This window comes from Brassica napus, chromosome C8 (assembly GCF_020379485.1).
Source record: "Brassica napus cultivar Da-Ae chromosome C8, Da-Ae, whole genome shotgun sequence".
Taxonomy (NCBI): domain Eukaryota; kingdom Viridiplantae; phylum Streptophyta; class Magnoliopsida; order Brassicales; family Brassicaceae; genus Brassica; species Brassica napus.
The window spans coordinates 43075940-43088461 of record NC_063451.1 but is presented as its reverse complement, the minus strand read 5'-3'; the positions used below and the strand labels follow the sequence as shown (position 1 = coordinate 43088461).

Sequence of the window (12522 nt, the reverse complement as noted above, 5' to 3'; positions counted from 1 at the left end):
TGGATTTTATTAATAAATCTGCAATATATAAGACAATATTTTTTATAATTTTTCAAATGATTAATCCAATAAACTGAGATTTTATTGAATTTTTTCAAATGTCAAATCAAATAAGGAAGGGTTAAAAAAATAGAAAAAAAAGGCTAAACAAGAACTTACCAAAATAAGCAAAAAAAACTGCAACTCACAAACGCATCATTTTAATCACCAACTTTTCAGTTAAATATGAATAAATTCAATACTTTTGATGATTCAACCAGTTTAGAACCCTTGAAAGTCAAGGTTAAATCTGTTAGTAAATATTTAATAGTTTACTTTTTATAGGTCTAAAATGGTTTGGTTAACAAAATTATAAAATTTTATTGGTTCCAGTTTAAAATTGAAGATTAAGATAGATTAACTATATTTGAAATTTTTATATGTAAGATATTTAAATGATTCTGAGAAACAAATTACCTTTTGACCTTATGTAGTAGTTCCATCTCAAATTTTTAATATTTAAAAGGTTATATTAGAAACTCATAATGGTGTCAAAAATTCAAAATAATTGAAAGTAAGTTCATAGATAACCTAAAATAAGAAAGTATATAAGTCAAAGTGAATTTAGACATCAATATAATATTCACAATTGTCCCAAAACATTTACAGAAGACATGATTTCGTATAAATAAAAAAATTTACAAACATGTAATAAATAAAACTATTTATATTAAAATAAAGAGAGGTAAAATCATTGTATCAAAATAAATATAAAACTTATTTAGCCTACGGAATGCATCTACAACTTTCGACGTGTCAAATTTTTTTTTGTGCTAAGAATGTGAATATCATTTATGAAATGAACCAATGATACAAGTAGTTAGCTTGGATCCCATTCTGCTATAGACATGTCAGATTTTTGGCACCGATTGTAAGAGTCTAATCTCTATGCTTTAAGATCTATTCCTTTAAACACATAATAAAATTAGATGACTTAAAATAAAGTAAATAGATTAAAAATTTACACTGCTATAACAAAAACACACAGACTCATTCAAAATCATCTTAACAATTATATTAGGAAATTTACCCAATCTCAGTGTGACGCAGACTAAAACTTCTTACGATAAAGAAGTTGAATGAAAATTGACGATAAAAATAAAGAAGACAACCACAAAATTAAAATATGAAGAACATAACATGAAAAAAAACTTTTTAAACTAATGAAGATCGACTTTTCGAGCGAAACACGGACCAATCTCTAGTTTATGATAAAGAACAAAGAAAAAAAATTATATATAGAACAGGAACAATACTCTGGTCGGAGATATGTGCTCTGATAATAACTAATTGGCAAATGTCTATTTGGATGTTTTTTAAGAAAAAAAAGAACGAAAATCTATTTATTTTGGATGTTCGACTTTCAAATACAAACGGCAAACATGATATAAAGAACAGTAATGTAGTGAAGAAGATGAACCATAGCCCGATCTTCGAGATCATAAGCTCGGGCTCTGCACATTAAAGGCTGAGTCGAGAAACTGGAGTGCACTTTGGGGGATGAGCCATGGAAAGACTCATTCCTGCATAGACCTCTTTCATACTAACCTTATCTTTGATACTCCAGTCAAAGCACTGCACCATCATTCCAATTGAGATTCCTACAAAGATATAGCCTACATTTGTTGCAGGACATCCCCTTCTTCCAGCTGCAAAAGGAAGGTACTTTAATACTTTCTCTTCTTCTTGCTTTGAAGTTAGAAACCTCTCTGGCTTGAACTCATTAGGATCTTCCCAAGAATCTGGATCCCTCATCACACCATAAACATTAACAACAAGTGTTGTTTTTTCCGGTACTTTGAAGAAATCTTTGATCACACATTTTTTGTCGAACATTCTAACCAGTAAAGGTGCCGGTGGGTGCAAGCGTAGCCCTTCCTTAACCACTGCTTGCAAATAAGGGAGGTTTGGTAGATCTGTTTCTTGAATCAATCTTTCTTTCCCTACAACGAGATCAATTTCGTCTCTTAATCTCCCAAGAATGTTTAGGTTGTTAACGAGCTCCGCCATTGTCCACTGCGTTGTGTGTGCCGAGGTGTCTGTGCCTCCCAAAAAAATTTCCTGCAGTTATAAGTATTAGCATTTAACACATTACACATTTTTTGTAAGGGCAATTCTTTCAAATAGTCTTGTTTAAAATTTTGTGATCAAAATAGTTCTAAAAAAAAAACATTTACCAAAATAGCCTTTTTTTATTTTGAAATTTTTAACTTTTATTTCTTTTTAATTTGAAAATCCACCTCAAAACCTAAGCTCTTAACTCTAAATCGTAAGTATATATTAATTAACTTTAGAGTATAAATGTATATTTATCTTTTAATAAAAAAATTTTGGTATTTTTTTTTTTGAAAACTATTTTTTGTGAAAATAAACTAAAAAGACTATCCTAAGAAATTTCTATTTTTTTAGTATATAAAAAACGGTTATAGTTTCTGATGATATTAGTTTTACCACGAACAATGATTTGATCTGGTTCCTAGTGATTTTATACTCTGCGTTTTCGTCTGTACAAGCTTCCAACAGCAAATCCATCATGTCCATATCTTGATCCTCCTCCCGTTTCTCTTCATGCTCCGCAAGAACCCTCTCCAACAACTCATCAAACCCTCTTGAAACATCCATTATATCTTTCTTAAACAGTGACATTAGTCCAAGCATCTCCAGTGGCCTACGTAATACGTTTACAAACAGAATCTGCTTCGATAAGGCAAACGATTTGATAATCAATTCCCTCAGAGTCTCTACCTCACCGTTCTCCTCTGAAAAACTCCTCCCAATGCTCATCCTGCAGATCATGTTGTTAGTGAACTTCATCGTTTCCTTACCAATCTCAATGCTTTCTTTCTTCAACGCCTTATCGTGAAGTTTAAGATAAAATTGCTTTAGCTCCTCTGCACGGACACCTCGTGACTTCTCGATTGCCCGCGGTCGAAGAAGCTTCGTCGCAAGAAGCTTCTTTATGAACTTAACGTAGTCTCCATAAGGAGCTACCGTGAAGCCGGAAGGTCCAAACAGGAGAGACTCGTCGATGGCAGGTGTGTTGCGAGACGAGATGTTTAAGTCGTGTGTCGTGAATATCTCGTGGGCCATTGTGGGAGAAGAAACAAGGACTATGGGAAAACTGAAAATGTGGAGATGGAGGAGAGGTCCATACTTGGTCGAGATTTTCTGAAAAGCCTTGTGGGGTAGAACTGAGAGAAAATGGTGAAGATGGCCGATGATCGGCAAAGAGGGAGGGCTCGGACCCAAGTCATTTGTCTTCTTGAAGAAGAAGAAGACGGAGTAACAGAGAAATGAGAAGAAGCAGAGGAGGATGAAGATGGAGCAGTTTTGAAAGTCAACTATCATTGCTGCCATTGTTTGAGTGAGAGAAGGATGCAAGGAATCCAAGGTAATATATAACTAGATTAGGACCAACGGATAAAAATATATGTTAAAAATAATGTTGTAAATTTAGATCTTGAAATTATAATTTATGTAACTATAACTCGTGTTATTAATACTAATAAAGATCTAATTTAAACCTGCTATTAATAAATTGAAATTACGTGTATTATACAATAAGATATACTTATCTTATAATTATATCAAAATTAAGTTATATATTAAAATTATTTTAAAATTTTAATATTTAGATAAAATATTACACATTTTGAAATTATAATTCATTTAAATATTTTTTCAGAGACATAACTTAAGCCCCGCTGTTAATTATTTGAAATTATTTTGTTATACAAAAAATATATTTTATTATATATAATTTATTTATCCAATACTTAATTTATATTTTAAATATTTGATATTCAAATAATATATTTATGGATATTGTTGCTTGTGATGTATTTATTTTATTAATGAAGTTATCCACTTTTAATATTTAAAATATGTCAAAAGTTGGTTTAACGAAAATCGTTAAGTTATACTCCCTCCGTACCATTTTAAGTGGTGTTTAAGCATTTTTATTTTGTTTCATAATAAGTGATGTTCTCACATTTCTAAATAAAATTTAATGTCAATTGAAATTTGTAACCATTTACAAAATACTACATGTTTTTCTTATTGGTTAGACTGATTTTATTTAATGCAATTTTATGTAACCAAAATAAATTGCATAGAAATTTGTATTTTTTAATTTTTGTGTAAAAAACTTAAACACCACTTAAAATGGTACATAGGGAATAACATAGTTGATACATGCAATAATCTGGTCAATTATAACCCAATTACCATTTTTAATAGGACAAATCTATTAAAAAAAAAAAAATTTTAGTTTTTATTCCCTAAGACTACTTTGGAGAAAAACATGTTTTAAAAATATTTGAAATCAATTTTCTGTTTTATTTACTATTTTATTTTTATAAATTGAAAAAACTACTTAAACAAAAATTGTAAATTTAAATAGGTTAGACATGTTATAATCTCATCGATTAATTGATAGATGTCATAATTTTCTGAGTTATAATTTGGCACTCACACTTATGTTGAACGTTTTAGTTTTATATAATAAGATACTAGTTTCAGACCATGCACGAGAGTAGAGCGTCTTTCATGGAGATGCTTCACGATCTTCTTTTTCATTGTGTGATCTACTGCAACAAGTTTTTTTTTTTTTGGTCAAACAAGCATTGCATTCAAACTAAAAAGTTCTACCCACCATGGAGGGGGTTTGTTACAGCAAAGGCAAGAGCTGATTTTGCCACAGAATCAGCCTCACAATTAAAGTTACGAGAGATAAAGCTAAAAGAGATAACATCAAAGAAAGACATAAAGTGATAGATATCAAACATGATACCGAACAGTTCAGCTTGGTACCCTCCATTCTTCAATAACTTGATCAGAGATAAGGAATCAGATAGAACTGCCAAGGATCAGACGTTTGAATACACAGCAAGAGCTACTGCGCGATGGATAGCGATAGCCTCGACCATTAACGCTGATGAAACGTGACTGTGAGATTCAGAGAAGTTGTGGGCAGTCGCCTGAGGACACCCGCTGAAACCCCCCCCCCCCCTATACCGCATTGCCCTGAAATGTTGTCCCAAGCTGCATCAACCTTGCAGACGAGGACTCCCGTTTGGATCGGCGGTGGAGGGCAAGGAGAGGTGTGATTCGTTCGGATCGACAGGGGGCTTGATTGCGAAGAAACTCTGTTTAGATCTTGTGCTTGACTCCACTCTTTAGCGTCTTGAATGCTTTTGAGCACTACTTCTTGAGCTGTAAAGGTTCTATTCTCGAACACAAGCTTATTTCTAGCCTTCCATAAGTTCCACAAAACCCACGGCCACAGTGGAGAGGTTAGTCCTGTTGGGGGGAGTGGAGTGAAGGTACTACCATGTTTAATCAGCTCAGCGACATTGGGAAGCGCACTAGTCGGTCTGTGTTGTGTCGGAACGAGATTCCATACTTCTTCGGCGAGTGGGCACTTGAGGAAAACATGTAGATCATCTTCGCTTGCTCCACACGTTTTACAATTGAAGCTTGGAAACCCTCTCTTCTCAAGGTTAGAGCTAACCGGAATGGCTTTTCTAACCACTCTCCATAGGAAATCTTTCAGTTTGGGACCAGTTTTGACATTCCAGATGTGCGACAACCAGTTAACCGGTGAATTCTCCAGGCTCAGCGGTTTGTCACTAGTCATTCCCACCCTATACCCTGTCTTGGTGGAATACACTCCTGATTTCTCCGGAAGCCAGAGGAGTGTGTCGGGGGCTGCTGTTGAGCTAGTTTTTATCTGCAAAATAGTATCCTCATACTGAGGTAAGAAACGTCTGATCTTCACAATCTCCCACTTATTTGTGAGGGGACATAGTAGGTCGCTAACCATCAACGATCGACTTTCTAAAGGGGGCGGACCTATTGGTTGGCGAGGGGATTTGAAAGATAGCCAAGGTGCATTCCACACATTAATTTGTTCACCGTTTCCCACAGCCCAGCCAAGCCCCCGTCTCAGAATGTCTCTGCCCGCTAGTACACTTCTCCACCCATGAGAAGCAGTAGACAGAACAGGACAGTCCATGAAAGAAACATTTCGAGCATATTTTCCTAACAGTACACGCGCTAGCAGGGAGTTGGGCTCTTTTATTAGGCGCCAGCCAATTTTAGCTAACAGCGCATCATTGAACGTTTCGATGTCCCGGAACCTGAGTCCACCCGCATATTTCGGTAGTGCCATCGTCTCCCACGCTACCCAGCACATCTTTCGCTTCTCTGGATTTGCATCCCACCAGAATCGCGTGAGCAAGGACTGTATTTGTTTACATAGAGAGAGAGGGAGTTTAAAGCATGACATGGCGTGACATGGCATGGCATGGCATAGCAGAGAGAACGGACTTGAGCATTACTTGCTTGCCGGCACCAGACAAAAGCTTTGCGGTCCAGCTGTGTGATTTTTGGCGGATCCTGTCCAAGATTGAGGCAAAAATGTTGCGCTTCCGACGTCCAAACTGTTCAGGAAGGCCTAGATATTTGCCTACCCCGCCCTCTGTGTATATCTCCATAGTCTCCTTGACTCGATTACGGACAGCTTCAGGTGTCTTCGCCGAGAAAGTAACTGCAGATTTCTGAGGGTTGATCCGTTGGCCGGAAACTGATTCGTAGAGAGAGAGGATCTTCATGAGCGCAGAGACACAGGTCGGCTTTGATTTACAGAAGAACATGGTATCGTCTGCAAATAAAAGGTGGTTTATCGGGGGGCTGTGACGGGAGACTCTAACTCCCGGTAGGGAGCCATCTGCTTGTCCCTTTGCGCATAAAGCAGACAGAACCTAGGTACATAGGATGAAGATATGGGGAGATAACGGATCACCCTGCCGGAGGCCTCGCGACGGCTTCACCAACCCTTGAGGAGATTCGTTTATAAGAAAGGAGTAAGAAACTGATTCAATGCAAGCCATTATCCAGTTTATCCAGACGGGATCAAACCCAAGAAGCTTCAAAACCTCCTTCACAAAACCCCATTCAATCCCATCGTAAGCTTTACTCATGTCTGTTTTCACAGCCATTGTACATCGTTTCTTTGCCTCGGATGTTCGCAGATAGTGTAAGGTCTCGTGAGTGATAAGTACGTTATCCGAGATTGCTCGTCCCGACACAAACGCTGATTGCGTGTTGGATATGAGGACACGGAGGAGAGGCTTGAGGCGTCGAGTAAGCAGCTTAGCGATAATCTTATAATGTGTGTTGCATAGAGCGATGGGGCAGTAGTCAACCACTGATTTCGGTCATGTGATCTTGGGAATGAGACGGATGTGTGTTTCATTCTGCTGAGGGTGTAGATACCCGGATAGAAAGAAATTTCTCACGTCCCTTACTACATCAGCGCCTATGATGTGCCAATAAGACTGATAGAAGGTGGATGAAAATCCGTCAGTAACACAACGTTCATGGAATCTCCTCGATTTCCGACGGCAAGGCATTTCCGAACGAATCTCAATAATAAAAACTACTAACTTCACAGTAAAATGAGGTAGCGAACCATGGTCAGAAGATTCGACGTGATGAAGGCAATCGAGAAGGTCAAATCAATGTTTGACAAGTTGTCAAAGCCGGTGGTTATTCTCGATTGTTGTTTGCCCTTTTACATGGTCGTAATCGAGAAGGTCAAATTTATGTAAAATTACGGATTAGTTAGCAGCTAAGGGAGATTCAACCTACTGTCGCCTTTGTTATTACTCTGGTCATGTGCCTCGACTTTTGATATTGTTTTCCTTTACGAGGCTTTGTATATATAAATTGGTAAATTCTCATTATAGTGTTATATATATAACAAAAGAAATAAAGTTCTACTACGCATATATCTGTTATTATAGGAGCGAATCAAGTTATTTGAGAAAAAGATTGTAAGAGGACGAAAGTTTTACTAATTCTCGAAAACTGGATAAAAATGAGTGTTCACGCGAATTTGTTGTGTGTTAGAAAAAGGAAGCTTGGAAGGTTTGAATTGTTTAATAATTTTGAAGAGAGTACGTATATTTTTTTAATACGTGAAGAGAGTACATCTTGAAGACAACTAGTAAAAAAAAAATCTAAAAGCAAAAGCTTATTATAGCATCGTGAAATTCCCATCAACGATGACAAAGGTGTTCATCAAATTTTACAAAAAAAAAAAAAAAAAAAAACGTAGTAAAGTTCTTAAATTGTTACTCCCTCCGTACCATTTTAAGTGGTGTTTAAGCATTTTTATTTTGTTTCATAATAAGTGATGTTTTCACATTTCTAGATAAAATTTAATGTCAATTGAAATTTGTAACCAATTACAAAACACTACATGTTTTTCTTATTGGTTAGACTGATTTTATTTAATGCAATTTTATGTAACCAAGATAAATTGCATAGAAATTTGTATTTTCTTAATCTTTGTATAAAAATCTTAAACACCACTTAAAATGGAACAGAGGGAGTATATATTTTCTTGAAGCATAGTTGTCTCATGGAAACAACTGAATAGAAAAAAATGTAATGGCTAAGAAAAAACTCTCTCGTACTGATTTTTCCAGTAATGATATTTATAGAATTCAAATTCCCAAACGACCAAACATGAATGCTATACATCAAAGGGCTTATTTGCCAAATAACTAAAAAAAAGTGAAATTAGATTTTTTAGAGAAATAGTAGAAAGAGATTTGAATAGAAAGTAAGAGAGAAAGGGTGTTTTTAGTTAGTTAGTGTATTTTAGATTTTTGCTTACATAGAGGCAAATTTCCCTACATCCATCAAATGGGACTGAGTGCAAATCCGTTTGGTTTATGTATTGGATGTTACTAGTAAAGTTTAAAATTTCAACTATATATTAAACCATTATTTGTGTTGTAAAAAGGAAGAGGATGAAGCTTCGATTGGTTGCTGCTTTCTTTGAACAATTAATTTGGGTTTATTTCACAACTTTTTTTTTTGTTTTTTTTTTGTAAATTCATAACTGCTTTTGTTTAACTTGAAAAGTTGGCCGCACTGCAATTACAAGACAATAGGGTTGAGCGTTCGGATACCCCGTTAGGGTTTGGATCGGATATTTTAGGTTTTTAGGTATTTTAGTATAGAGGTATAGAAACCGTTCGGGTCTATACTGCGGGTCGGGTTCAAGTATTTTATGTTTGGAATCAGATATTTCGGGTCGGGTTCGGATATTTAGATTTTGGAGAAAAATAATTAAATTATTTATTTTTAAGATTTTTGTATTTAAAATATACTTTTAACTTAACTAGTTTTCTAATTTTTAATAGATTAGATAATTAATAGGTTTGGAGATAACACTTTAAAATAGAAAAAACACTAATTTAGTTATTGTTTTGAAATTTTGGATGCAACTTTTGTTAATGCAAGAAACAATAATCTCATATGTATTTTAAGTGAGTAGTAAATGATTTTGTCCATAAATCTCATATATATTAATTGAGAAACATTACAACTTCTTTTTGTAGTCACGTGTCATCATTAGGATAATTTTTAAAATCCTTAGAAAATTAGGTTGGTCAATCTAAACATATATTATCTTTTTATTGAATTTACTATCAAATTGATTAGTATTTTACAAAATAATATTCTCTGTTATTTCATTAAATAAAAGCTATGTAATTACCTAATATGATTAACATATATATGACAATTAATGATTATTAATAATAAAGATTTGATAATAATTTTGTATCCTCCTTCCTTTTTTTATATATTATTAAAAGAAATAAAATAATCATATTAACCATATAATAAAAATTATATTTTTCTTATATGTTATATTTTGAATTCTTTTAAAGAACTAAAAATTACTAAAAATTTTAAAAGTCCCACAAACATTTTGTGATCAATGGCTTAACTTTTTTTTATATAACAAGATACAAATTATTATAAAATCGTATGAATATGAAGTCTCATCTAATAGATATATATATATATATATATATATATATATATATATTAAATTAAACTATATGACATAGAAAAATACATAAGTTTCAGAATTTGCATCGAAAAAGTATTGAGACCTTAATATTTTAATTTTGAAATTTACTTTGAAAAAAATCGCACATTGAAAATTTTGTGATTAATGGTTTAATTTTTGGAAAAATTGGCAAAAAAAGACACTCTCAACTCCGATTTGTCTCAATAAGATTTTCTCTAAGATTTTTGTTTTTTGAAGATTTTAATTACTATTAATACGATTATACCCTTAGATTAATCAAATTTTAACTTAATTAAAATATATAATGTAAAATAGAAAAAGGGAACACAGCTAACCTAAAATCTATTATTCTCTTCTAGCGTCTTCTCCGCCAAGAGCTTCTTCCTCTCTTCAATGGCGATTTGTTCTTCTTCTTCGAACGGTTAAATCCGTCTGTCTCTATTCTATATTTATGCTTAGTTGTTCATATGCAGTAAACTGTCTAGCAAATCTGATCAGAATTTGCCATGTTTGCATCCGCTACAAAGTTTCTACAGAAGCTCTAGAGCAATATATTATGCTCGGTATGGTTTAAGTGTTTCAGTATCAATGATTTGTACATTAGTGATACACTTTTTGTTGAGTTTGTGAATTTGATTCTGATATTTCTCAATGAATCAAGTTGTATTCTTTTCTTTGCTTGTCAGTGTTTTGTTTCAAGTCTTGGTGAAAACGTTTCCGCGGAAAATCTCCTCAAGGTATTGAAGTTTATCAGAAACTAGTTGGATCGGTTTATGGATGGTGTATGTTTCTTTTCAAGAATTTCAAAGATACAGAACCATGAGCGCGGGAGACTTTGTAGTCCTCCATGGTTAAAAATATGATACTCATTAATGATCCAACGTCTGACATCACTGTTTCTGATATTAAATAAGACAACACAGGGGATCTTCTTAGTAGTTCATATGCGGTACTTGACAAGGTTAGTAGCATTCCAAACAATCTTTTTTCTTCTCTTTACAGACAAAATTTAGTATAACATTATTCTCTCTTGTTTGCTGCAGACAAACTCGATTGACGGAACAGTTCCAGAAGAAGTTATGTTTCAGAGTGATGTGAAGAAGCTACAACAGGAGCAGTTCAGGCCAGCAGAGCAAGTTTCAATTTCATCACAAGAGATGTTGCAGTACATCGTCTTGGAGTGAAACATGATCTTACATGAGCGATCTATTGTACCAGCAAGACCTCTAAAACGGCTTTGCCTTTCATTTTTTTCTTTTGTGCACCAACAGCTTTGCCTTCCAAATGCACGTTTCTTCACTCTTTTTTTTTTGTCCTGATCCATATTATCATCATTACTTCCCGAACATACAAAATGTTACCAAGTAATCAATTAGTTGTATCTTGTAAGCTTTCGTTTCCTTGTTCATGATCCAAATTTTGTAACCGTCACAAAAATGAGCAAGTAATTCTCAATGTACATGAAATGGTTTTGTTCAACTGAAACTTCAAGTTTTTTCAGCTTGATTAAAAAGCTTCTTAAGAACTCAAGTTTGTAATTCTATGAACGCTTTTATATGTCAACCACGAAGCTCCACTAGCCACAACAACTACATCACGAATGAACCACACCTTTCTTTCTTGGTCAACCATGAAACTCCACTTGTCACTGCAACGAGATATCCATATACCTAATTTGAGAGAAACACAAACAAAGAGAAAAAGATCGTGGGAGGAGGAGGAGGAGAATAACGTGAAGAAAATATTCTCAAATATTTTTTGAGAGATTTACGGTAGATTTAGTTTAGATTTAGGGTAGATTTAGTTTAGATTTAGGAAACTTCTTTAACCGAATATGGAAGTGTACATATTTTCACGATTTGCCTAGAATATGTACACTACCTAAGCAGAACACCATATAGTTGGTGAGAGATGTATTCTTCCTGTAGGCGTCATATAAGGTAAAAGACAGAACAAGTTATGTCATGTAATATAACCGACCTATATCATTGAGTTGTGGCTATATATCGTTATCAAACTGTAGGTATACCGAAGACATCTTTCTTGATTATAACGTAACCGATTCTATCTTTGCTAGAATATATAGGAAAGGGTAGTTTACGGTATATACCTATGATATATCTATGTTTAAAACTTAGAATCAGACATATAAACTAGGTAGATTACCAGAATGAGTATTCTAACTATAGGTAGAAGATAAAATAAAATATGATTCTAATTTTTTTTTTAAAGTTTAAACATATATATTGTCATACTTATGGTTCCAACACTTTTCATATTTTTTTACATTTTTAAAATTCAATTTACTATTTTTCCCATTAGAGAAGAGTAAAACATGTCCAAAATTACCAAAAGTATGAGAAGTCTTATTGTGACAAACAAAAGTTCAAAGTGTCCCATTTTTCCAATTCTCCCTTAATTTTTTTGGTACACAAATATACCAGTGTCAATAAAATCATATGAGTAAGAAGTTTTAATAATAAATATTTATATTAAAAATATACTATATATATATATATATGTCAATATCATTGTAATTTAGTTATATACCATATAAAATAAATAAAATGATTGTTTTGATTTATTTA

At 33.7% G+C, this 12522-nt stretch overlaps 2 protein-coding genes and 1 long non-coding RNA gene across 3 annotated transcripts; 1 reads left to right on the top strand and 2 right to left on the bottom strand.

Moving 5' to 3' along the window:
- Positions 1 to 588: 588 nt before the first annotated feature.
- Positions 589 to 4284, bottom strand: LOC106414237 (cytochrome P450 705A12-like). The gene is made up of 2 exons (XM_013854920.3): positions 2491 to 4284; positions 589 to 2100 (listed from the first exon to the last, which is right to left on the bottom strand). The coding sequence occupies exons 1-2, from the start codon at positions 3394 to 3396 to the stop codon at positions 1501 to 1503; spliced, it is 1506 nt and encodes a 501-aa protein (XP_013710374.1). The 5' UTR covers positions 3397 to 4284; the 3' UTR covers positions 589 to 1500.
- A 401-nt stretch (positions 4285 to 4685) lies between these two features.
- Positions 4686 to 7040, bottom strand: LOC106413463. The gene is made up of 5 exons (XM_013854235.1): positions 6812 to 7040; positions 6381 to 6703; positions 5056 to 6283; positions 4825 to 4897; positions 4686 to 4776 (listed from the first exon to the last, which is right to left on the bottom strand). The coding sequence occupies exons 1-5, from the start codon at positions 7038 to 7040 to the stop codon at positions 4686 to 4688; spliced, it is 1944 nt and encodes a 647-aa protein (XP_013709689.1).
- A 3210-nt stretch (positions 7041 to 10250) lies between these two features.
- Positions 10251 to 11395, top strand: LOC125591234. Its single transcript, XR_007327202.1, has 3 exons — positions 10251 to 10497; positions 10621 to 10895; positions 10978 to 11395. It is a non-coding gene; the product is annotated as an uncharacterized LOC125591234 (long non-coding RNA).
- Positions 11396 to 12522: the final 1127 nt, after the last annotated feature.